General features: G+C 44.0%; 1 protein-coding gene across 2 annotated transcripts in view; it reads left to right on the plus strand.

The window, feature by feature from the left end:
- The first annotated feature begins 13,521 nt into the window (after positions 1 to 13,521).
- TPH1 (tryptophan hydroxylase 1) overlaps positions 13,522 to 26,684 on the plus strand; it is a 40,697-nt gene continuing 27,534 nt past the window's right edge. Inside the window, exon 1 of one of the 2 annotated variants that reach the window (XM_077321588.1) lies at positions 13,522 to 13,825. Coding sequence is in view for 1 of the 2 variants with exons in the window: in XM_077321587.1 (XP_077177702.1) it covers positions 22,446 to 22,541 (96 nt within the window). In the remaining variant the exon portion in view is untranslated. Of the gene's footprint in view, positions 13,826 to 22,390; positions 22,542 to 26,684 lie in introns of those variants that run through there. The other variant, XM_077321587.1, reaches the window with a different exon arrangement.

Here is a 26,684-nt window from a genome sequence, read left to right on the forward strand (position 1 = left end):
CCAGAACACTGACTGAAGTAAGCTTTAGGGACCATATCATGCCAGTCTTGTTCTCCTTTGATTGACCTTAGAAGCATACCTGAAGCACCACCTATTCCCATATGAGCCTACTTGATCAGTCTGATAATATTTGGAGGCCCCACTTCAGGTGCTATTTGAGGTTATATGGGCACCAACTTGAGAAAGGGCCTTCTTAGTGGTTGTGCTGAAACTCTGGTATTCCCTCCCCTGGGAGATTTGTCAGCCTCTCTTTGTCATTCCCGTCTGCCAGCAGGTGAAGACTTAGTTCTTTTGTTTGTTTGTATTAGCTGTCTTCTAGGTTTATGTGTGTGTGTGATGTGTTTGTTTTAGTATTTAATTCTATGTATGTACATGTTTTAAAATATAGTTGTTTCAAAACTTCCTAAGCTTTGGCTCATTAATATTATGGTGGTTCTGATCCATCCTGGATTGTGGTGTTGTGAAGCTATTGTGCTGTACTGTGACCAGGGGCGTTTTGAATAGTCTTGTTTAGTCTCCCAGTCTGTTTGACATCTACACAAAGTCACTGAGGGAGGCCTGTTGGGGACATAGAGTGATGTGTCAATTATATGCTAGTGATTAAAGGTGAGTATTTCTGTGTTTTCATCTGAATTAAAGGAGATGGTAGAAGTATTCAGTGGAATTTTAAAAAGCCCAGGTGTGAGTGAGGAGGATGAAACTTAATCCAGACAAGGCCAAGCAGTAGGCATAAAACTGACTCTGGAATAAGCATAAATCTGTTTTTTTTTGGGGGGGGGAGGGGGTGTTATACTGCCCTTAAAAGACCAAAATCACAGTGTGGAGGTGTTCCTCTTTGGCAGTGGCTAAAGAAGTGACGGGTGGACAGGATTCTCTTTTCCCAGATTCAGTTTGTTCCTGAAGAAAGCATTGACTATTATTGTATATGCCTTGATAACTTCTAGATCAGACTACTGCAACATATTCTACAGTTGGTGTAAAATACTGCACTAAGAGAAAAGCTGAAACCTCTAGCAATGATCTAGCATGTAAGTCCAGGAGTACACTGTCAGATCATGTGTAGAGCAGGCATAGGGAGGGGGAATGCACGTTTAATTGTGCCACCCAGGGCCGTTTTCAGATTTGTCTGTCTGGTTGGACTGCTATAGTTTATTAGATCTTCCAGACTGCGGTGGAAAAATAGCAGTCAAAGGGTGCTGTGAAGTGGATGGTTATACACATTGCCTCTGGAAACCATAACACTGTTGACAGTGTTATACTTCCTCCTGCTGTTCTTCAAGGCATTGTAATCTTTAAAAAAAATTGGAATTGTTTCAAAGGAAACCTGAGACGAGTGAATTACAAAGAAACTGAACATGACATGACGTTAGCAGGCCTTTAATTGAGGTCTGAGCTTGGATCAATATTATTTTTGTTGCCATGTAGAGTATTATTTAAAAGAGCATGTGTAAAAGAGAATTTGTAAGTTTAACAGGCCATCTGCTGTCCCCTCTTCAAGGGGAAATCTTTTCGTCAATTCCTTTAATTAATCCACAAAACCCATTTCCTGGTCTGCCATCCTAGCACCGTTTCCCTATCTACTGTCAATAGGATGGTAATGAAATACACAAGGAAGTCCACATATATTTAAAACAGTTCTATAATGTTTCAGCCTTGGGTGAAATATTCTGTAGCTGGTGACATCAAGAAACGGGGCTGGTAACTATCACGCTCATCTCTTGAAATTTCACTTTTAAAACACACACCTGTTTACATTTTATTTAACATCATGGAATGATCCAGAAACAATGCTATCAGTGATGACTTCAAAGCAATTGTCACTGAAACTAGAAGGATGTTCAAATCCAGGAATGTTGTTCATTCCTTTTGAGGGGTCACTTTTCACGTGTACTGCTTTCTTGTCCCTTGATTACTTTGGGTGAATTGCAACTGAATGTGTATGCTGAGTCCATTGAAAAACATGGTGTTTTAGTTGATGTGCCATGCTGAGAAAGATCTGTCTGTGGGATTAATCTGCAGGGGCTCATTCAGACATGCAAGCAGACGCTTTTAAAGATGCCTAGAGGGAATTGGGATTACCAGCTTCAACGTGGAGTTTTCCCTGAATTACAGCAGTTCTCTCCAAAGATCTGTTCCCTTGAGGAAATGGAAATAGGAGACGGCTGATTCTATGCCAGGGGTGGTCGTGTCCCGTCCCCCCCCCCGGCTCTATGGTATAGCATCCTGCTACGTTCCCTCCTTTCTCCAGGTAAAGGTAAAGGTAAAGGTATCCCCTGTGCAAGCACCGAGTCATGTCTGACCCTTGGGGTGACGCCCTCCAGCGTTTTCATGGCAGACTCAATACGGGGTGGTTTGCCAGTGCCTTCCCCAGTCATCACCGTTTACCCCCCAGCAAGCTGGGTACTCATTTTACCGACCTCGGAAGGATGGAAGGCTGAGTCAACCTTGAGCCGGCTGCTGGGATCGAACTCCCAACCTCATGGGCAGAGCTTTCAGACGGCTGCCTTATCACTCTGCGCCACAAGAGGCTCTTCTCCAGGTACTGCTTCCAAATTTCCAGGAATTTCCCAAGACAAGCAGATGGATGCAGATCACCAGCCAGGAAGCAGTGAACATCACAATAAAAGAACTTAAGAATCAAGGTTACCTTGTTCTTGTGTTGAGCCGAACACCTACTTGCAATTCAAAAAAAGTTTCTCAGGTAATTTTGTTTATTTATGATGAGGACAGCATTTTGGCTGACTAGGCAGTTGCCTTTGGTGAATGCTCATCATTTGTATGGATTACGTGTCTCATCATCATAGTCAGGTCACGTATCCTTTAAAATCACATGTGTCAAGTATGTGTTGCTCTGTGCCTGTCTAATTGACATCATCCATCATTTTGGTCATAATCAGAATTTGCAAGATCAAGCTACAGTTCCCAGGGCACAATGTGAAAATATTGTGATCCATAGAAACATCCTTGATCAGCTGGAGAAAATTAGTATACTTAAAATATGAAAGAGAAAGCCCTCATCCCAGTAAAAGCAAGGGCAGTTCTTAGTGAAATGATTTATTTCTGGAGAATGTCCTGCAGGGAACATTGGAGAAGATGTATAGTTAGCATATTTAGGTCAGGAACTTCCTGAGATTTACAAATTTACACCAGGCCACACTGGTCCCCCAGCAGACCACCTTCATCCTCAGGAGAGGTACATGCCCAGCTGACCAAAGCCAAAGCCTCTATAGCAGGGGTATCAAACTGCAGCCCTCCAGATGTCCATGGACTACAATTCCCATGAGTCCCTGCCAGCAAATGCTGGCAAGGGGCTCATGAGAATTGTAGTCCATGGACATCTGGAGGGCCGCAGTTTTGACTACCCCTGCTCTATAGGGAGGAACCTGATCTTCCTGCCCCAGCCTCAACCAAATGCCTGGCCGATGAGCTTCATCTTGCAGGTCCTGCAGAACATTGACAGCTCCGTCAGGGCCCTCAGCTCTTCCAGGAACTCATTCCATCAGGTCGGGGCCAGGACTGAAAAAGCCCTGGCCCTGATTGAGGTCAGGCGTGCCTCCTGCGGGCCGGAGATAACCAGCAGATTCATACCTGCAGAGCGAATAGCCCTGTGGGGGATCATAAGGAGACAGGTGGTCCCTCAGATACATAGGGCCCAGACCATAAATGGCCTTGAAGGTGAGAACTTGAACCTGATCTGGAAGCTAATTGGCGGCCATTGTAGCTGCCTCAGCATAGGCTGGACATGGGTTTTCCAAGATGATCTTGTGGGGACCCCAGCAGCCACATTTTGTACCAACTTCAATTTCTGGGTCAGAGACAAGAGAAGGCCTGCATAGAGCAAGTTACAGAAGTCTAATGTGGAAGTGACCATTGCAAGGATCACCGTGGCCAGGTGCTTTGGTAACAGGTAGGGTGCTAATAGCCTAGCTTGGTGCAGATGGTAAAATGCCACTTGGGCTACCCTCATGATTTGAGCCTCCATAGATATGGAGGCATCAAAGATCACCCCCAAATTCCTGGCCGTGGGTACAACCATGAACTATACCCCATCCAGGCAGAGGAGGTGCGCTTCCTGATCCTGCCTCCTTCTACCCAGCGACAAGACCTCTGTCTTGGAGGGTTTGAGTTTCAGATGACTCTGCTTGAGCCATTCAGATACTGCTCCCAGATAACTGGTACATGTTTCCAGGGTAAGGTGACCAGATTGTCCCACTTTTGGAGGAACATCTGGGGGCACCTGGCAAATTGTACTTATGTTGCAAGTAAAAATATATATATTACAATACTATTGTTGCGTTCTATGCATTCTATGCATTCTACTACATCAATTGCAATGGTTGCCAGTTGAATTCTGGATCAAGTTAAAGGTTCTGGTAATTACCTTCAAGGCCATACATGGTCAGGGCCCAGTGTACCTGAGGGATCACCTCCCTGCCTATGCCCCCAAAAGAGCTTTACACTCCGCCGCCACCAACTGGCTACTGATCCCTGGCCCAAAAAAAGTTCACCTGGCCTCGACCAGGGCCAGAGCATTCTCTGTCCTGGCCCCCACATGGTGGAATGAGCTCCCAGAGGAGATCAGGGCCCTGACGGGACTAAAACAGTTCCGCAGGGCCTGCAAAAGGGAGCTCTTCCACCAGGCATTTGGCTGAGGCCAGGCCAACCAACCAACATCTGCAGGGCCCTGCCCCTCCCCTCCCCCCAGAAACCAACTAAGACTCCTGGACCTGTTCGAGTTACCACTGTTTGTTATAATGTTATACTGTTATGTTATACTGTTACCCGGTTATACCAGTTAATAATATGAATGTTATTATATGTATGGTTTTATGTATAGTTTCAGTTATATGTAAACCACTCTGAGCCTTCAGGGAGGGCGGTATAAAAATACAAATATTTTTGTTGCTCCATATAGGCCAAATTTTTAATCAAGAACCTCCCTGGTCAATGGTGTCCCGCTTTACCAATGTTAAAATCTGGTCACCTTATTCCAGGGGGAAGTCTGGTCAGCCTTCCATCTGGAAACAGAGCTGGATGTCATCTGCATACTGATGGGAACCCAGCCCAAAGCTCCAGACCGGCTATGCCAGAGGGTGCATATAGAGGTTAAATGGCACCCACAGAGGAGCAAAAAGGAGCCAGACAACCCTTCCCTCACAGCCACCCTCTGTGTCCTGTTCTGGAAAAAAGAGACCAGCCACTGTAAAGCTGTCCCCTTAATCCCAGTCCCGGCAAGGTGGTGAGCTAATCTCATGGTTGACCACATAAAATGTGGCAGATCTAAAAGTATGCTCTCACTGACCCCAGCAACTCATCCACTTCAGTTAAAGAGATCCATCTGAAGCCATCAAACATCACCTCCTGCAACAGCCATGGAGCTTCCAGTTCACATTCTGTACCAATCGTGGCAGGAAGGTCCTGGCGATGCAACAAGATTTTATTCACAAGAAAGCTCACCAATGCCTCACAACTCAAATTCAATTTTCTACTATTTTGGTGCCCTTCCTTGAGGGCAGTAAGGGACCAAATTACTCTAAAACTACTCTCACCCTAAGCTGACACAATCCACGTGGCATTGCAAAGCTTCAGTGATGGTTCTACCCAAGCCCTCTCCCCTCCAGATCTGGGGATGGGACAGAGATTTGAAGGGCAGCGCAAGTATTGACCAGGCCCACGGCTGTGGGCAACCCATGGCCAGAGCCCTCTTGGACCTGGGTATGTTGCTACCCCCCTATTTTCTCTTCACCATAAAACAATTGAATTTTAAGCAGCCTGGTGCTTTGCTCCTTTATATATTTAAACTCTGCCTGGGTAGAACTGGACAGCATTGTGATGACACCCATGTGAAAAAGTGGCAGACAAGGGAATGGGAATGGGGAACTGTGAGAAAGCACATGCGTTTATGATCATTATGATTTCAAATGTGAATAACTGCCATTTCTGACTGTATAAGAATGCTGCTTTTGACGCATTGTGTGCTGGTTGAAGGGTACATATTCTTATATTCACAGATTAAGGAAGAACTCTTGATTCTCAGTAACTTATCATTGTCTTTGCTGCCAGTTTATGCATGGAATCCAAAGCCAATGCCAGCAACTGGAGACCATACATTTCCTCTTGGTTGCAAAATCACATTTATTTATTTATTTTTACTTGCCAGCAAGATGACTAACAAATTAAAAGCATACATCATAATAAACATGTCTTAAAACCAACACCAAACAAAAAAAAACATAATTAAAATTATAACTGAAATACAAAACCATAAAACAACAATTAAATCATGGGTCAGGAAGGAAGGATTGCTGGGGGAACACCAGATGAAACCATCTTCATCCATCCACAGGTGGAAGATGGCAAAAGATGAGGACAGCCTATCTGGGGAGAGAATTCCAGATACTTGGTCCTATAGGTTGCCACAGGAGGGCCTCAGAATAGGCTTCTAGGAAACTAAGAAATGCAAAACAGTCTTCTTGGAATTAATTATAATATTAATTGCTGAGCACCATGCATGGCGTTTGGGAAACTTTTTTCAGCACTGATGTATCACCCTTGAAGTGTTTGCTTGAACATTTGGTTAGTCTCAGAATGCAGACAGGTATGGATTGGCTACGTAGGTGCACGTCAGGTGTTGCAATGCCCAGTGTTGATTTTCTTGGGAAGGGAAAGAAAGAGCTTTCATAATATGATTAGCTTGGCTGCCTCTGGGGTTTACTCAGATTTGAAAGAAGGGAAGTTAATTAAAATTAAACAAAGCCCTTCTGGCCCTGCATGGCTGAGTCCCTTTCCTGCTTCTTTGAGATGACAAAAAACAGCTATAAATAACAGAAGGCCTGCTTTTTGTTGCCCTGTCAGGTACAAGTAACGAAGGAAACATGATGTCCAGGTGCAGTATGCTTAAATGCTAGAGGAGAGGGGAGGCACAGGAACACATTAAAATAGGCTCAGATAATCTTTAAACTTACATATCATAGTAGCTGGTTATACAAATCAGGAAAGTGGTGCTACCAGTGTCAAGTTACACAGAGCACTTAGTAACATCATGCTGCCCTGAACAATAAAGGTGGCAAACTGAAAGTATGAAGGTCAGTAACACACTCTACATTGACAAGAAAGAAAACCCTACAAATACAGAAAAGGTAAATGGCAAAGAATCCACACCAATAGGGAAAAGAACCCCAAAATACAGTAGCCTGTACTAGTGCAACGGCACTTCAAGAAGTAGAAGGGGATGCAGAATCTGAGGTAAGAAAATCAACTAAAGCAAATAAGGGCATTCCACCAATAAGACTCTCCTGTCTAACCAAATGAGAGGCTGTGGGAGGACACAGAGAAGAAGCCCAATAGAGAAGCAGAAAAGTGAAAGAAAGCTGCTGAAGAAGAAATTGACGCTCTGATTAAGAACTGAACATGAACACTCCAGACCTGCTTCCAGGGAAGAGAGCAACAGGATGCAGATGGGTTTTCTAAGACAAATCCAAGAAGACTTTACATAAGAGGATGAACTTCAAGCACTATACATACTAGATCTTGGAAAATGAAAGATCTTTAGTATGCATGAGTCAGCAGCATGAGAAGACTATCCTGCATGGGGCATTGGAGGAGATGTATATTTAGCATAGTTAGATTAGAAACTTCCTGATCTTTTTCAAATAGCCTCCTCCTATGTCCTGATTGGCTCATTTGAAGACTTCTTGCTTTTTTGAGCACACTTCCTCCCTGCTTGCCTCCTGAACAGACTGAACAGTTAGACAGGTCTCTTTCTCCTCTTTCTATACCAAGGTGTTTCTCTTCTAAATAAAACTATTATTTTAAGCAGCTTGGTACTCTGTTTTCTTTCACACATAAACTCTGCCAACAACTCTTGGAATAATTTCACACAGTACTTTAAAATGTCCATCTAAAAAAATAAAATATCATCAAGAAGTGTTTGACACCATAAGAAGAGTCTTATGGTTTCAGTTGTCCATCCAGTCCAGTACTCTTTCTCACACAGTGACCAGCTATATACTCCAAATAATGGGCCAAGAACATTGCATATTTCTTCCTGCAACTGGTATTTAGAAGTTTACTGTCCCTGAATTTGCAGTTTCCCTTTAGTCACCATAGTCTCTCCTTCATGAATATGCTAATTTATATCTGCTATATAGTTTTTAATGTAATGGTCTTGTGTAAATATTTTTGCTAATGTAGCCTTTATACTGCCAAGCTATGACAGGAACAAATGATTGACTGACAATATTCCTGTAAACAAACATATGTATCAAAGACATCTTAAGAAAATGGAATTATATGGTAGGAGCAATCTGGTAAAATCTTCCTCTCTTAATGTATACACCAATTATCTATAAAAGCCTTTCTCTACTTTTTTACCACTGAGAAACCCCAGGAACGATGCAATCATGCAGAATATGATTGGTAAGCATAGCTGTGTATGCGCCCACTCAGGGTCCCTCCCCTTTCCATCCTCTTCAGGCCCATCATTGGCCATTCTAGGAGGAGGTGGGTGGGCTGAAAAGACCATATATGGTCATATTACCCAATAAATGTTTAACAAATTTGAAAATATATACAAATTAATTAACTCTCACCCATTTGGGAAACCCTTTTAGGGCCATCAAGAAACCTCAGGTTTTCATGAAAACCTGGTTGAGAAAACCTGATCTATAAAGTTTATTTGTTGGTTCAAAATGTCTTTGTTTTGCATAATTCAATTTAATTTCCAATTGTCTTACTGTCAACATGGAAAAATGTTGTAAAATCTGTGAAGAGATGTTAATATTTTCCATGGGTTTCTTAACTTTTCCTCTTTTTTCTAATATCTTTTAATACCTTTTGTAATTTCTCTTTTTCTTTTTTCTAAATTCAAAATTGTGTTGCATGAAATGACCTCTCATGTAAGCTTTACAGGCATCCCAAAACTATTCTAATATCAGTACCTTTGTTTAAATTAATCTCAAAACATTCTTTTAATTATTTACAGTCTTCAATAATTTCTTTCTGCAACAAAAATTCATTTAGTCTCTATCTGCCTCATAGTAAAACCTCATATCTGCTCCCTGAATCATGATATAATTTCAGCCCAAAATTTTATCCTGAAGTTTAAGTGCGGCCAAGTGGATAAAGGAAAACAGAAATCTGGCCATCTTTGTGATGTAATGGTTTGGGGGTAATGGATTTTAGAATTATGTTATTTATGCCGTCTGCCTTTCTCAGAGGGATTTAAGGCAGATTACAGTGAGTCAGTACAATCAACAAAATGGGTGCTGGAATGAACAACTTAACATGCCTGGATATTGGAGGATGGTATATCACTCTAAGTGTATATAGGCATTATCTCCTTGAAAGAGATACTTCTCTTTGTTTTAACCTGGGAGCTGTCCTCTGACCCTCTTTCTCTGTCTTTCTTTATCCTCTCAGTCTCTCTACATGGCTTTCCATGGTCTCTCTTGCAGATTCAATGACCTCATACACATATGATCCCGAACAAGCTGGCCACTTGTGACTTGTGATTGGGAAAGTACTCTTTAGATCAGGCTTCTCTCTCTCCTTTTGACTGCAACCTGAATGTGAATGGAATCTATCTGAATAAAAGTAAGTTTGCCCTTTTTTTGCAAAAAAATTATTTTTTGCAATATGCTTTTTGGGAGATTCGTTGACTGCACTTAGTATCACACTTCTATGATTGGGCAAACTCTGCTATCTTACCCGAATATCCCTATAATGGGACATTCAGTAAGCAATGCACTAGGATTGTAGAAGACTGGAACAAACCAGAAATCTAAAAACATATAACTAAAACATAGCAATGTGTATTAACATGCTGCAAAAATTACGTAATAGGACCCTACTATACACAGTATGAACCATAGCCTCTAATTATTTATCCAAGTAAGCATGTAACCATTTTGAATAGTGCGACCCTGTCACCTGTGCAAAAAGGCCCCCTTGAATAGCTCAGTTTTGCATTGTGTACAGAAAGCCAGGAAAGTGGAAGCTCACCTGACCTCCCCAGGCAGGCCATTCCATAAGGTGGGGGCCACAGCAAAGATGTAGCTTGAAGATTACTTATCTGTAACAACTTTTGCTGTTATAAATAATTGAGCAAGGCCTGGGTGGGTAGGGACTGGGCAGGGACTGTCTGGACTTCATTTCAGGACAACGGGCATGTCCCGATTGGCCCAGCCCACTGGTACCCACTCCCAACAGCCCAGCCAGGAGCAATCTGGCAGATTGCTGCCAGTTTGCCCCTGGCTGCCGTCAGTGAGTGGGGCTCCTAGGGGGGAGGGAGGGTGGGTGGGCTGCTTAGTGTTGCCTGCTGGCTTTGGGAGGCCATGCAAGGCCTTTCCCTTTGTGTGGGTGTAGGATTTCTAGGGTGGCCTCCTGAGACTTCAGGAGATCGTGCCAGGCCTTTCCTTTTGTGGGGGGAGGGCAGGTGGAGGGGAGAGGTTCCCACCACCACTCCACCAGGCTCAGAGAAGCTGCAGTGGGGCTTTGCGGGGCTGCAGGGTGGGGTGGCGGGACGGCTGGCAGGGGGGAGATAGGGGGCCTTTCCGCACAAGGACCAATGTTGCCAATTGGTTTCACAAAGCGGAAACGCTATTTTAAATAGTGGAATCTTGGCATTCCGCGTACCTGCATTTGTAGTGGAATCCAGTAGCGTTTCATTCGTTCCCCACAGGTTTCTGGTCTCGCAAAAATCGCTAGAAAGGAAGCGATTTTTTCTGTGCTTGTTCCCGCCCCTGCCCGTCAATCAAGCGTAGAGCCAATGGTCCGGAAAAGCCCCTTTCCCTTTAAGCACAGGTTTAAAAAAACACACATACACATTGGCCCATTGGTGACTGCATGCATTGTTCCCCAGCCAATGAGAAATCACCTCCCCAGGACTGTTTCATGTCAGGAAGCAAGCCCCTTTATGTATACCGTGATCCTAAATATAGGTGTTAGCTCAGTGTTGGCACCTGATGGAAGATTATGTGGGATCGGGACCTACCTGATCAGCATCATGCCAATATCACAAAGTCACATCTGACACAAATTGGAAGTGACATCATTGCATTTGTTTGATGACAAATTGCTTCCTCCATCTCCCCCCCCTCAAGTAGTAACAGAGAATGGGCGGGTGAACTCTCACCATAGTGGGAGACCTGGCCGCCCTACTTCCCATCCAGATCAGACACCATACATGTATGGGCACTGAGGAGAACTACAATTTGCACCTTTCATACAGACTGTAATGCCACCTGTGAACTCTAACAAATAAATCAGTATGTGGCCCCCTTCAGGTGGACAAATATTGCTTGTTTGCGGTGATTGTGCACTTCTGCCTCCTTCCCTCATGCACTTAATATAATTGAAGCATCACTTGGGATGCTTTCAGACTAGATAGCTAAATACAGGTGCCGGGGGAAGGTGGAGCTTTCCTTCCTACAAATCAAGGTTCTAAACCGGGATTAAACCCAGTTATGGGGAGGAAACAAACGCCGGTTTCCCCAAGTGCCTGTATTCACCCACAGCCGACTGGGGGCTGACTGAAGGCTTCCCAAAACAAGAAGTTTTCATTCATGTTCTACTGTGGAGGGAGGAAGGAATCAGCAGGCAAGCCAGGGTAATGATTTGTCAGTCATAAGCAAATATAGGTTGGTCATGACAGAATTGTGGCCTATCTGTACATAAAAGTATTTTATGCAATTTCCTTTATTCTTTTGGAGTTTTTTCCCTCAGATGTTCCCTAAATAGACTGCAACCTCTCTACATACATTTTATATTAACAGTTGATATTTACAAGAGAGGCACTTATAATGTGAATTAGTTTTTAAACCAATGTAGTTTCAAAGTTTTGCTTTCAAGCACTCATATCCCAGAATGTATATGGGGTTCTCCATTATCTTCACAAACCCGTAAGGTAGTTTAGGCTGAGAGACAGAGAATCTTCCTAACACTCCCACCTTCCCATGGTACCAACAGAACACCCAAATGTATGCAGGAGACAATGATATATACTTACAATATTATTATTTAAATGATATGAATGCTGAATACTAAAAGCTTTTAGTAAAGCTTTTGACAAGGTTCCCCATGATGTTCTGATGGATAAGTTGAAGGACTGCAATCTGGATTTTCAGATAGTCAGGGGATAGAGCATTAGTTAGAGAATCACACTCAAAGAGTTGTTGTCAATGGTGTTTTATCAGACTGGAGAGAGATGAGTAGCGGGGTACCTCAGGGCTCGGTGCTCGGCCCGGTACTTTTTAACGTATTTATTAATGACCTAGATGAGGGAGTGGAAGGACTACTCATCAAGTTTGCAGATGACACCAAATTGGGAGGACTGGCAAATACTCCGGAAGATAGACACAGAGTTCAACGAGATCTGAACACAATGGAAAAATGGGCAAATGAGAACATGATGCAATTTAATAAAGATAAGTGTAAAGTTCTGCATCTGGGTCAGAAAAATAAAAAGCATGCCTTCTGGATGGGGGATACGCTTCTAGGTAACACTGTGTGTGAACGAGACCTTGGAGTACTTGTGGATTGTAAACTAAACATGAGCAGGCAGTGTGATGCAGCGGTAAAAAAGGCGAATGCCATTTTGGGCTGTATCAACAGGGGCATCACATCAAAATCACAAGATGTCATAGTCCCATTGTATATGGCACTGGTCAGACCACACCTGGAGTACTGTGTGCAGTTCTGGAGGCCTCACTTCAAGAAGGACGTCGATAAAATTGAAAGGGTACAGAGGAGAGCGACGAAGATGATCTGGGGCCAAGGGACCAAGCCCTATGAAGATAGGTTGAGGGACTTGGGAATGTTCAGCCTGGAGAAAAGGAGGTTGAGAGGGGACATGATAGCCCTCTTTTAGTATTTGAAAGGTTGTCACTTGGAGGAGGGCAGGATGCTGTTCCCGTTGGCTGCAGAGGAGAGGACATGCAGTAATGGGTTTAAATTTCAAGCACAACGATATAGGCTAGATATCAGGAAAAAAATTTTCACAGTCAGAGTAGTTCAGCAGTGGAATAGGCTGCCTAAGGAGGTGGTGAGCTCCCCCTCACTGGCAGTCTTCAAGCAAAGGTTGGATACACACTTTCCTTGGATGCTTTAGGATGCTTAGGGCTGATCCTGCGTTGAGCAGGGGGTTGGACTAGATGGCCTGCATGGCCCCTTCCAACTCTATGATTCTATGAATGTTTAGAAGAAGAAGAGTTGGTTTCACTACCCAAAGGAGTCTTAAAGTGGATTACAATTGCCTTTACTTCCTCTCTCCACAACAGATACCTTGTGAGAGCCAGCTTGGTGTGGTGGTTAAGAGCGGCGGCTTCTCTTCTGGAGATTCCCTACTCCTCCACATGCAGCCAGCTCGGTGACCTTGGACCAGCCATAATCCTGTTAGAGCTCTTCTCACAGAGCAGTTTCTCTCAGACTTCTCTCAGCCTCACTTACCTCACAGGGTATCTGTTGTGGGGGGAGTATGACCCATTATGCACGGGGGTTTTAGCGCACATTCGGGGTGGAATGGCGGCGACTAAAATCACGGATAACGCACGGAGCAGGCTGCAACTGGCTGCAGCTTCGGTGCATGCCGCCGAAAAAGCCGCGTCAGTGAAACGCGGAAGAAAGCGCAGCTTCCGGGTGAGCGGGGCGCAACCAGAAGCGGCGCCCGGATCGGCGCGTGCATAATCGGTTACTCTGGGTTTTGCCGCCGTCGCGCCCCGCCCCGTGTATAACCGGTATGCATCGCGTCTTCCCCCTCCGCGTTTTCCATGTGACCCGAAATCGCCGTTTCGGCGGCCGTGCATAATGGGCCGAAGGGAAGACAACTGTAAGCTGCTTTGACACTCCTTTGGGTAGTGAAAATGAGGGTATAAAAACAATTCGTATGTGGATGGAGCTGAGAGAGTTCTAAGAGAACTGTTCTGTGAGAACAGTCCTAGGAGACTGGGCCAAGGTCACCCAGCTGGCTGCATGTGGAGGAGTGGGGAATCAAATCCAGTTTTCCAGATTAGAGGCCACCACACTTAACCACTATACCAAGAACAGTAGTATTCATCCATGAGCAGATAACACAAATGTATTTGGGTGGGGGGATCGGCTGTGTCAAGGTAAGAACTACCTGCCAACCACAAGGCAAGAAACTCGCCTGCTTTCCTGGAACATGGGGGTGCATGCCACACTGGGGAGCAGTGCTCAGAAGAGTCACAGGGAGCTTGTCAAAGAGCCATATGCGGTTCCTGAGTCACTGAGTATCACAGATACAGAACATTATTTCTGTGGTCTCAAGGAGTTTTACATACATCATGTTACTAATAATTACACAAATCATGTAGGGTTAACCAGTATTATTTTTTCATTTTACAGGTCAGTGTCTGAAAGACAGTGATTTGTCTAAGGCTACTCATTGCCATCTGAGATGGGCCAAGGGTATTCTCTTAATCTCCAGCCTTTAAGTTTCTGGCTTCCTTCAACATGGCGGTTCTAGACTAGGCAGTTTCTTCTTTTGGGTAGTGACAGTTTTCATCTTCATGGTGTATAAATAAATGCGAGTGATGGCTCTTCCCAAATTTGATTAAGACAAGCTGAATCAGGTGACCAGATTGCCTTGAATCTCCATCCAACATGTGGTAAAATACTCCTTACCACTTTTACAGATTATATAAATGCCAAAGTTCTTGCTGGCATGAGAAAGAATTTACCTTCTTTGGTCATTCGTATGGGTTCTCTGCTGCCTGGATGCATATAAGGAATAGAATCCATTCAATATGGGGAAAAATAGCAAGAAAAGAAACCTCCGGTTTTGTTAAAACTGGCTAATGAGTTCCCACTTAGACTGCAGGATTCATTAAAGCAAGGCTTTGAACTGTGCTTACTAATGTAATTGAAACTACAAAGCCTGGTCAATTTTAGGATGCATTAATACTGTTCTTGTGATGTAGAAACCTTGTTTATTAGCTTTGTACTTTCCACTTGCTTATTGTCAGCAACGCCTGTTATTTACTGTGAATGTGAATCTGATTATTTGGAGGCCATATGAAAGAGGCAAATAAGCCACTGAAGTGTTTGTTTGTTTATTTATTTATAACATGATTTATATTCTGCCTCTCCCAACAAGGTTGACTCGAGGTGGCTTACAAAAACCCATAAACAATATACCTCATAAAACCCCATACAATGTTAAAACTCGCAGTTCCCCATACGACTCACATTAAAATAACCATAGTCCTACAGATGGCGGTAAAAACAGTCTCTGTTACAATCAGCTATTCCAACCTTTCAGCTGCATCCTCATAATTGGTCTTGTTCCAGCTTGGTGTAGTGGTTAGAAGGGTGAACTTCTAATCTGGTGAGCAAGGTTCGATTCCGCACTCTCCCCCACATGCAGCCAGCTGGGTGACCTTGGGCTCACCACAACTCTGATAAAGCTGTTCTGATCGAGCAGTGATATCAATGTTCTCTCAGCCTCACCTGCCTCACAGGGTGTCTGTTGTGGGGAGAGGAAAAGGAAGGTGACTGTAAGCCACTTTCCTTCAGGTAGAAAAAAAGTGGCATATATATTATGAAGGAGCTTAACTGGGAATTGTTCAGATATGCCCCTGTGGTGACTAAGCATCTTGACTACCCACTGGCCAAACTGCAATTGACCACCTTTGAAAGCCCCCCCTTCTCTTCCATATTAGTTGAGTGGACAACTATTTATATTTGTTTTAATGCTGTAATTTAACATATGTGTTTACATTTATATTATATACTAGCTTCAAAGCCCCTTCCTAAGAACAGGCCTTGAAAGGGTCCCCTCCCCTGGCCCCTGGCCAGGCAGCTTAAGGTGGCTTTGGGCCACAGCTCATAGCCGCAGGCCCGGGATAGAGCTCCTTAGCAGGCAGTCAGCAGTCCGGGAGAGCCTCGTTAGCAGGCCCAGGCTAGCAGGCCAAGAGGCCCTCGTTAACAGGCCATGCTTAGCAGGCCAAGAGGCCCTGGTTAGCAGGCTCTCCACCACGATCTTGTGCCCAGGGCCCTCTCACCTTACCTGCTGCAGGCTCCCGGCACTGAGGCGCGTCTGAGAGCAAAGAGGCTAAAGTCCAGGGACAGAGGGCAGGAGCTGCACTTTGACAGCTCTATTCCAAGTTGGACAGCTGGGCACATTCCACCCCCCAGGCTGTTTCACAAATATATAAACCATGGATAAGGATAAATGACTGTTTAGATGGAGAGGGTGACTTGATCTGTCCAAAGAGTTTTAGGGGAAGCATGTGTGAGAACACTGCTAGCACATCAGACAACCACTGCTAGCACATCAGACAACCAAACTGGTTGTCAATAAGTTGTAGTGCAGCTGATGCTTCCTATCTTACTGGCAGAAAATGCAAAGAATGGTGATAACAGAGAATAGCTATATCAATTGCTTCTTTAAAAACACTGACAGCTAATTTAGCAGCCGGTATAAGGCAGTTTAACTCCATGAATACTCTAAGCATGGTATACAATTGCACTGCAGGAAAAACATCCCTCTCTCTGTTTAGGAATAATGACTCTTTGGCTGCAAGAATTAGGGTTAAGAAGTAGATTTGTTTAATGAGAGTAATAGAACGGGATAATTTAATTGAAAGAAGAGCTTTTCAGAAAGGGTATTAGCTGTGTGTGATGGCAAAAGCAAAAACGTGTGATATCCAAGCAAGCAAATGTGACACAACCCCACTTTTCTCAAACTGAAATCAGTTTGGTGACCCAGTGTACCAATTTCCAGTGGCTGACTTGATTAACCAATGTCATCAGGTACTTTTTTCAGCAGTCTAGGCAAAGAAATGCACTGGTACAGAGATGGCAATCAAGATGAGAAATCTGCCAGGGCTTCCATACAGGTGCAAGTTTTTAAACAGAGGCTAGATAGTCATCTGACGGAATTGCTGATTTTATGAATTTAGGCAGACTGTGAGTGGGTGGGCAGGAAGGGGTGAGCCAGTATTTGTCTCTTGTGGCCCTTCCTTGCATACTCAGATCATTGCTGATCACCACTGTATGATGGTTAGGTGAATTTCCTCCAGGCCATGCTGGATTCTGGAGATTTTTGGTAGTGGTGGTAGGATCACTTGAGAATGAAACTGAGGTCACTGTGGGTGAGCAGGTAGTTGTGAGTTCCTGCATTGTGCAGGGGGTTGGAATAGATGACCCGGGAGGTCCCTTCCAATTCTATGATTCTATTATTCTATGAAGAGCCATCAGAAAACTATCCAAATACATCCACATCTGGAAGTAGATTATTCTAACTGATGATGATCACCAACTCTTGCAAGAGTCCCTGAAAGTACTGAGAGCTAGGTTATAGGGGCCTATGGGGGGGGGGGGGAAGGAACCACCTTTATTTCTTGTCACTACTGATGGAGTGAGGGATTTTGATACTCTTATCCTTTTCACCTGATTGTTTTGGCCACCTCCCTAATCCTGTCAGGTTGTGCTATTTATTCTTTACTATCCCCTAGTCATAGTAAGTCTGTATTGAGTCCCTAAGGACATATAAGACTTACTTTTCAAAGAAAAATAACCACTAGATTTATAGCTTGGACTAGGATGGAAGAAACCTTGGTGGGCTCTTATAAAACAAAACAATAAAACAGCTGGTGTTTAACACTGAAAGACAATAGGATCCCAAACACTTTGTGTCATGGCTGAAAAATGAGGCAAGACAGGATAACGGGACATTTCCTCTTGTAAAAACAGCATAATGGCTTTAGTCATATGATTCTTTTTGTCAACAGTACAAAGCTAGATGTGTTGCTTAACATATAGGGTCACACTCATATCATCCATGGAGGTGAGAGGCAGCTATTTGCCCTAAACATTGCTTGTTTTATTTCCTTGTGACATCACCTGTGTGGTCAAACAATGTCTTTTAATATCTCCTTCAGATCCATACAGTGCATTGAATTTCATTGAGGGGAATGAAGAAAAATAGGGTAGACAGTTATAGGCATCCAGTGATTCAAAAAACCCAAGCTTGATCATAATTGAGTTAATTCATGCTTTATGACTCCTTTGAAACCAGACCACAGATCATTGACTGTAATCTTTCCCCCTCCCCAGAAACCAAAAGGCTGGGATAGTTCAATGACCAAGTGATTTCAATGATTTCATTTGCTTCCTCCCTGCCCTTGAATTTATGCTCAGTTTTCACAGGCATATAGCAGCATACTAGGATAAGAAGCACTTTGCATTGCACATCAACTTTACATCTCATAGGAGAGACTTTAAGCCCACTGATGTCAGTGAATTTAGAAGGGTATAACTCTGATTAGGTAGGCCCAATAAGAATGTTTAGTTCTTTGGGCAAGTGGGTAAAAGATTCCCAGCAAATGCAAAAGGTTTACTCTGGAATTTGTTCAGAGAACATTTTATCTGTTTCTTTTAACACCAGAGAGGAGGTAAGCTTGCCAGATTGGTGTACGTTCATGTTCTGGAATTCCACACTACCTAAGTGTGCATAAACCTGACTAAGGTCAAGACTGAGGTGCACAGAGGGACCTCCCCTTAGGATTGCCAGCTTCCAAGTGAGGCCCTTGACCCCACCTCCCTCACAGGGTGTCTGCTATGGGGAGAGGAAGGGAAGGCGACTGGAAACTGCTTTGAGATACCTGAGGCCTGCTTGGTGACTGTAGTAGATCATTTCCAGTTCTCTCAGACCTCTCACAGCCCCACATTCCTCACAAGTTGTCTATTGTGGGGAGACAAAGGGAAAAGGTGTTTGTAAACCACTTTGAGACTCCTTTGGGTAGTAAACAGTAGGGTACAAAAATCCAGCTCTTCTTCTAAGGAACAACCACGAAAGAAGCATGTGGGCACAACATTTTATCAGCAGTAAAAAACATGGAGACAGAAGGAGCAGGGCGGACACCTGTGTATTGTGACTACCCCATGTGGATTAAGGCAGGGGGACATTTCGGTGTCTGTGGCCTAATTCACACAAGAAGGGAAATGATGTTGAACAGAGAACTGGGAGGAATTGGTTGCCATGTAATCTCCCCCTAAGAAGAGTCTCCAGTCTTTTTTCTTCAAATATCTCAAGACATGGCTCTGGAAAGCTCTTTTGTGACCACTATGCCTCAGTTTCCAAAGATCAGTCCTCTCCCACAGTCAAATAACATTCCAAACCACAGGTTATTGACACCCATATCTGCCCATCCATGCCCTCATTTGTCACCATGCCACCACAATCACCCCCCACAACACACACATTCAACCTCATGCCCCTACAGACTGGACAACTCCTCCCTCTTCCCACCACCAAGCTCTAGCGCCCGTTGTATTCTTGGATACAATGGACTTTGTCCCGAGTAAGACTATATTTTAATACATCTCAAAGAAATTAAGTACCCATCTTTCTTGCATAATGAAACAAAGCTCTGAATCTATTAAAAAGCCAGTAAGGGTCTTTTTTTTGTGAATGAGCATTTATAGAGGATTTTGGTGAGTGATTCAGAGGTTAGATAATGTCTGGGAAAGTGTTCCCTGTGGTCAACTATTAGAGAAACTGAGGCAAACTGTTTCAGACAGGAACTGTTGCTTTGATAGGAAACAAAAAATCGTTCCTGATAGATGCACAACACTTAAAAAAACCCATTATTTATAGTTTGCCTTTCTCACCAGGCCTCAAGGCAGATTACCCAGTGTAAATCTATACAATTTGAATCTATATACATCTAATCAGTAGTATGATAGGATTAGGAGTGCAGAAATCTGAAACCAAGCAGATTTTTTTAAAGATGAAACAAAATGTAAATATTAACATGACATGTTAAATGATGTATAAATTACATACTGAGATAATACAAACAGACACAGTACATATACCAGTCTTTCTCAGCCATGATTTTAGAAAACCCTGGGGTTTCTTGATGTCCCTGGAAAGGTTTCCCAAAGTTACAGGAGCTAATTAATATTTTTGTTTTATACAGTAGAGGCGATTAATAGATTTAAGGAATTAGATCTGATAGACAGAATGCCTGAAGAACTATGGATGGAGGTTCGCAACATTGTACAAGAGGTAGCAACTAAAACCATCCCAAAGAAAAATAAATTCAAGAAAGCAAAATCGCTTTCTGAGGAAGCTTAACAAATAGCTGAGGAGAGAAGGGAAGTGAAAAGCAAGGGAGAAAGAGAAAGATTGAATGCAGAATTCCAGAGAATAGCTAGAAGAGATAAGAATGCCTTCTTAAATGAACACTGCAAACAAAGAGAAGAAAACAATAGAATAGGGTGGACCAGAGATCTCTTCAAGAAAACTGGAGATATTAAGAGAACGTTTCATGCAAAGATGGGTATGATAAAGGACCAAAATGGTAAGGACCTAACAGAAGCAGAAGAGATTTTTAAAAAGGTGGCAAAATTATACAGAAGAACTATACAAGAGCGAGCTTAACATCCTTGATGACCACAATGGGGTAGTCACTGACCTGGAGCCAGACATCCTGGAATGTGAAGTCAAATGGGCCTTAGGAAGTCTGAGCAACAATAAAGCTAGTGCAGATGACAGCATTCCAATTGAACTATTAAAAATCTTAAAAGACGATGCAGCAAATTTGGAAAACTCAACAGTGGCCACAGGATTGGAAAAGGTCAGTTTACATTCCTATCCCAAAGAAGGGCAGTGCCAAAGAATGTTCAAACTACCGCACCATTGCACTCATTTCTCATGCTAGCAAAGTTATACTCAAAATCCTACAAGCTAGGCTCCAGCAATATGTGAACCGAGAACTTCCAGAAGTACAGGCAGGATTTCGAAGAGGCAGAGGAACTAGAGATCAAATTGCCAACATATGCTTGATCATGGAGGAAGCTAGGGAGTTCCAGAAGAACATCTACTTCTGCTTCAATGACTATGCCTTTGATTGTGTGAAGTACAATAAATTGTGGCAAGTTCTTAAAGAGATGGGAATACCAGAGCATCTTATCTGTCTCTTGAGAAACCTATATGCAGGTCAAGAAGCAACAGTGAGAACTGGGCATGCAATCACTGATTAGTTCAAAATTGAGAAAGGAGTATATTGTCGTGCCTTGCCTACTTAACTTGTATGCGGAGTTAGATGAGTCACAAATTGGGATCAAAATTGCAGGGAGAAATATCAACAACCTCAGATATGCAGATGATACCACTCTAATGGCAGAAAGTGAAGAGGAACAAAAGAGCCTCTTGATGCGGGTGAAGGAGGAGAGGGCAAAAGCTGGCTTGAAACTCAATATCAAGAAAACGAAGATCGTGGCATCCGGCCCTCTCAATTCCTGGGAAATAGATGGGGAAGAAATGGAGGTAGTGGCAGATTTTATTTTCCTGGGCTCCAAGATCACTGCAGGTGGGGACTGCAGCAAAGAAATTAAAAGACACTTGCTCCTGGGGAGGAAAGCTATGGCAAATCTAGACAGCATCCTAAAAAGCAGAGACATCACCCTGCCAACGAAAGTGCGTCTAGTCAAGGCTATGGTCTTCCCAGTTGTAATGTATGGCTGCGAAAGTTGGACCATAAGGAAGGCCGAGCGTCGAAGAACTGAGGCCTTTGAACTCTGGTGCTGGAGAAGACTCTTGCGAGTCCCTTGGACTGCAAGGCGAACAAACCGGTCAGTTGTAGAGGAGATCAGCCCGGACTGCTCCTTAGAATGCCAGATCCTGAAGATCAAACTCAAATACCTTGTTCACCTCATGAGAAGGAAGGACTCCCCGGGGAAGAGCCTAATGCTGGGAGCGATCGAGGGCAAAAGAAGAAGGGGATGACAGAGAATGAGGTGGCTGGATGGAGTCACTGAAGCAGTTGGTGCAAACTTAAATGGACTTCGGGGAATGGTAGAGGACAGGAAGGCCTGGAGGATTATTAACCATGGGGTCGCGATGGGTCAGACACGACTTCACAACTAACAACAACAACATGACCATATATGCTTCACAGAACCACTGGCAGAAGTCTATCTACTTGTCAGTCTTCTTGAGCTCTCCAGACAAGTGCACAAGTGCTGTGGTTGTTCTCTTATCTAGGTTGATAATGGAGGAGATGCTTTTCTGGCAGATACAATTATGCTATGACCACAACTCTCGTTCTCGCGGCGTGTGCAATGCAGAGACCAAGGCTCGGTGGCTTGGCCCCTGCCCGCCTGGATGTCGATGAATGCCTGGCCTCTGCCCCGCTGCCACACGCACCAGCCCCTTCCGGGCTCTCAGGCCCGACAACCCCAGAGCAACCCCAGCGGAGAGGGGGGATGTGCGCTCCACCTGCTCCCGCGCCAGTTTCCTTCCGCGTGTCCTTCGCCGGCGTGTTCGCTGCCCCCCTTTCTCCGCGCTGCCCCCCCCCCCCGCCCGCCCGCCCGCCCGCCCATAAATAGGCAAGCCGCGGGAGGAGCGGCTCGGGCAGCGCAGGCGGCGTCGAGTTCTCCTCGCCCTCGCTACCTCCAGCGTCGTGGCGGGCGCGGCGATGTACTGCAGCCGCATTGAGGTTCCCAGGAGGGGCCGATCCTTCGACTCCACCAGCGCCCTCGCCGGCTTCGGAGAGAATCAGCTCAACAACGAGGTAGGAAACGGAGCGAGACGGCGTTCCTCCAGCCTCGCCCAGCCACTTGCTTGCCCCGTCGGTGTCCACATGGTCAGTCGGGTCCACGTTCTAGTAGAACGGTCAGGACGCAGAGCGCGGCGCTTTCAGACAGCAAACGGGAAGGATTTTTCTTTCTTTTCCCCTTTTTAGACATGGGTATTTTCTGATTTTCAGTTTGTCTAAGCAAAACCATCTAAACAAAGTCTGAGTCCGGTGGCGCCCTGAAGACCGGCCAAGTTTGATTCGGAGTATGAGTTTTTCCGAGGCAGTGGAGGTGCACAGGAAAGCTTTTACCTGGAATCAAACTTGGCTCTGCTGCTGCTTCAGACAGACATAGCGACCCACCTGAATGTAAAACCACCTAAGAGCATTTTGCCTACCTTAGGTTGATACAGTCTTGTAAATGTTATGCACCTCTAATCTACTAATGTCTCTCTTTTCCCTGTCCATAGGGATGAAATTTAGAGACTAAATGACATTGTCCGTATCCTTAGTTTAGACAGATCCAATGAGGAATCTGAATAATTTGGAAAGGGCTGTAGTCCTGTTCAGCTTGATCTGGAAGTCAAAAAGAAGCACTGCCTGTCTCTGGACTTCCTTGGGGTCTCCCATTCCAGTACCACCTGAGGCTGATGTAGCTTAGTTCCTGAAGTCTGATGAGGTCAAGGTGGCTTGAGCTATCCAGGTTGGGGCAGTATTGAACAGATGAGGGTTAATACTGGACAGGCCACCTGGCTCTTTTTACAGAAGTATCCTGTGCACTTTGCAAACTTGTTGCCTGACCGTATTCATGCAACGGACGGTGTCTGCGGGGTCCTTTTGGACGCCTGACAGATTAAAGGTACATCCAGGTACAAGTGTCCTGTGCTGCTAGATATGCACGTAACCAGGAGCCTGGAGCCTTGGATAAGGTGATTTACCTGTCCTTATGGGAGATAACCCTGCAGGAAGTCAACTTTGCAGACTGTTCCTAATGGGACATGTGACTGGTTAGGGAATAAGCTGGATTTCCTGCCCATGTATATTTTGGAATGAAATGCCAAGATTAAAACTGTTTGGGCCTGTGGATACCGATCATACTGGAATGCCACAGCCCAAGTAGAGACCCGGAACATTCTGATGGCCCCTTCATCTTACCTGAATCTTTCCTGCCCTGTGATTCTTCACTGTCAATGCTCATCTATTTGCCTATCTTCTCATTCTTTTTCAATGCTTGTCTTGGCCTCTTTGTAGATTCTTGTGCTCTTTTATGCTGCATACATGGTCAGCTCACTCAGCAAGCAAAACATTAAAATGAATTGCTGGGTTGGTAAACCTAACTATATTCTATCTAATAAAAATGGGGTGATTCTTGAGTGAGGCATGTATGCAGTATTGATCCTAATAGTGAGCCAGTTTGGTGTAGCGGTTAGGAGTGCGGACTTCTAATCTGGCATGCCGGGTTCGATTCTGCGCTCCCCCACATGCAACCAGCTGGGTGACCTTGGGCTCGCCACGACACTGATAAAACTGTTCTGACCGAGCAGCGATATCAGGGCTCTCTCAGCCTCACCCACCCCACAGGGTGTCTGTTGTGGGGAGAGGAAAGAGAAGGCAATTGTTAGCTGCTTTGAGCCTCCTTCTGGTAGAGAAAAGTGGCATATAAGAACCAACTCTTCTTCTTCTAGTTAATCTTCAGCTTCTGGTAATCGTGTCTGAAAATAAAGGCTTTGCTTTTGGGGGACTATTCTAAATGTATTTATTTATACAAAGCCTGCCTCTTAGTCTAGGTGGCTGTCAAGCAGATGTACATATTAAATATAAAATCATCATAAATATTGCAAAAACACTGCAATTAAAAGTTCAACCCACAATAAATCAGTATATGGCACAGAGGAAACTAAAATACAAAAAACTGACAAGCAATCTGGCTTGTGGTTCTTGATAGACTAATCTTTGGTTTTTAAATCTAAGTCTTTAAAAAAGTGATCTGTTCTAGTGGCAACTACAACATCCTGTGGCAAAGAGTGCTATGTGTTAACTGTGTGGTGGATAAAATAGTGCTTTTTATCCTTTATCTTAGCCCATGAATTTTAGCACATCCTGAGACAGTATGAACAACCTTTCTTTAGCATTATCTCCACAACATTTCTACTATTAATCAGCTTATAATTCAAAGGAGCTCACAACAAAGCATGTCATTAAAGCACCCAAGTATGATTTAAACTGATTTAAACCAACTTTTTAACCTACCTTATAAAAAACAGCACCAGCTATAATAAAACAATATTTGTATCCACTAACTGCCAGTAGGTGACATAGTCTTGAAACTGCTATGATTGAACAGGGCCTTGGGGACTAGCAAGAAATTGTGCTGGGAAGGATAGCTTAGGAGGTAAGAGGAGATTTACCTTTCCTGAACTAAGTGTCAGTGCCAGCAGTTTGAATATCCACTCCTTAAAGAATGGAACAGATGGGTTCTACAGATCAGCAAACCAGGAGTGCATTTGTCTGTTGGGGGCTTTGTTTAACACAGTCTAACCCTATGGGGGATATCTGTTTTAATGGAGAGAGGACATTTGTGATCTATTCAGTTGTAACAGGAGCAGAGAAGCAGGCTTGGTCCTACAAAGGAGCATGCCATCTCAGCTCAAGTTATGGGAAGGAGGGGGCAATCTGGACATGAATTTACAAAGCAAAAGCCTTGTTGGCTATCCAAATTCACATGTATGTCAGCATGTTCTTTGCTGTGAACCGTGCCGAGTATAGGGGTTAGCCAACAGAAAAATAACAACACTCAAACAGTAAAAGCATGAATTATAAAACCAATTGTATATCAATGGTAGCCATGGCTAGGATTGTAACAGGGTCACCCTATGCAAGGTTACTTTAATAAACTGATTGAAAAGAATGAGTTTAGACTGAAATAGCCATGCAGAGATTGCACTTTTTAAGGTGGTCTCTGTCTAGGCATAAGGCAAATCTGGTAAATGTCTGAGCTTCATTTTGTGTTGTTTGGGATAAACAGTGAGAGAAGATCAAACTCCACTGTTACTGAGATAAGATCAAACTCTACAGTGAGATTTAATAACTCCTTTCTTAATCCTAGAAGAGTGGTCAGTCACCTGCCAGAACCAGGTTAATATGCATTCCTCTAGTCTTTGCAAAGGGCCCAGAACTGATTTGGAAGGAGATTGAGGATTTGGGATCATTGTTTTTTTGGAATGAAAAGTTTTCTTGGAATGGAAAGTTTGACTTCATATAGGTCATCTGAAAATGTCAGCTGTGAAGGGAAAATTAGGTCTTGTGTCGCCTAGCGGTTAGAGTATCAAACTAGGATGAGGGAGAATCAGGTCCCAATCCCCATGCTGCAATGGAAGCTTGGTGAGTGCCCTGGGACCACTCTCAGCTCACTGTATTGTGAAGATAAAACAGAGAAGAGGGGAATGATGGAAGCTGGGAAGAAAGGTGGAGTGTAAATGAAATACTTTAAAAAGTGCACCTGATTTTCATTGACTATTTCTGAATGGTTTGTGTGTGTAAAATGTAACTGACTTTGCCCCAGAGAACCACAGAGCTTTGTCTTTCTCCCTTTCAAAGTTCCTGTTCCTCCCTGAGAAGCCACTCAAGAGGACTGGGAACCCTTAGGAGTGGGGTGGGAGGTGGCATAGGGATGTGTAGCAAGGCCCTATCTGTATAAATGGCCTCCCCTGCAACAGCATAAGAACCGTTCACTAATTTTACTTTCTACTGAATCCTTCAAGAGAATGAAATGAAAGTTTCAATCTGTCCCTTTTATCTAGGAGATGCTCAGTACCCTTTTGAAATTTAAGTGCTTCTAGTTCTGTCCTAGTGCGGTTATAACACTATCAATCCAGCAAATTGTATCCCTGTACTTCTTTGACTTGGGGCCCACACATCCATTGCCTTTGGAAGTCTGGAACATTGAAATCATAGTGCCCATCTGATCACCTAGACCTGCAGGGCATGTGAGGAAAAAATCATGTGCAGTTATAAGGCCCTCATCAGAAATACTGAAGGACCCCGGCTAGACAGAAAGAGTCAGACACAGCCTGCTTGCAGAAATGGAGTGGAAGAAAACAAAAATGGCCTAAAGAAAGAAGCTTGGCAAACGGCATAAGC

Source organism: Paroedura picta, chromosome 2 (genome assembly GCF_049243985.1).
Source record: "Paroedura picta isolate Pp20150507F chromosome 2, Ppicta_v3.0, whole genome shotgun sequence".
Taxonomy (NCBI): Eukaryota; Metazoa; Chordata; class Lepidosauria; order Squamata; family Gekkonidae; genus Paroedura; species Paroedura picta.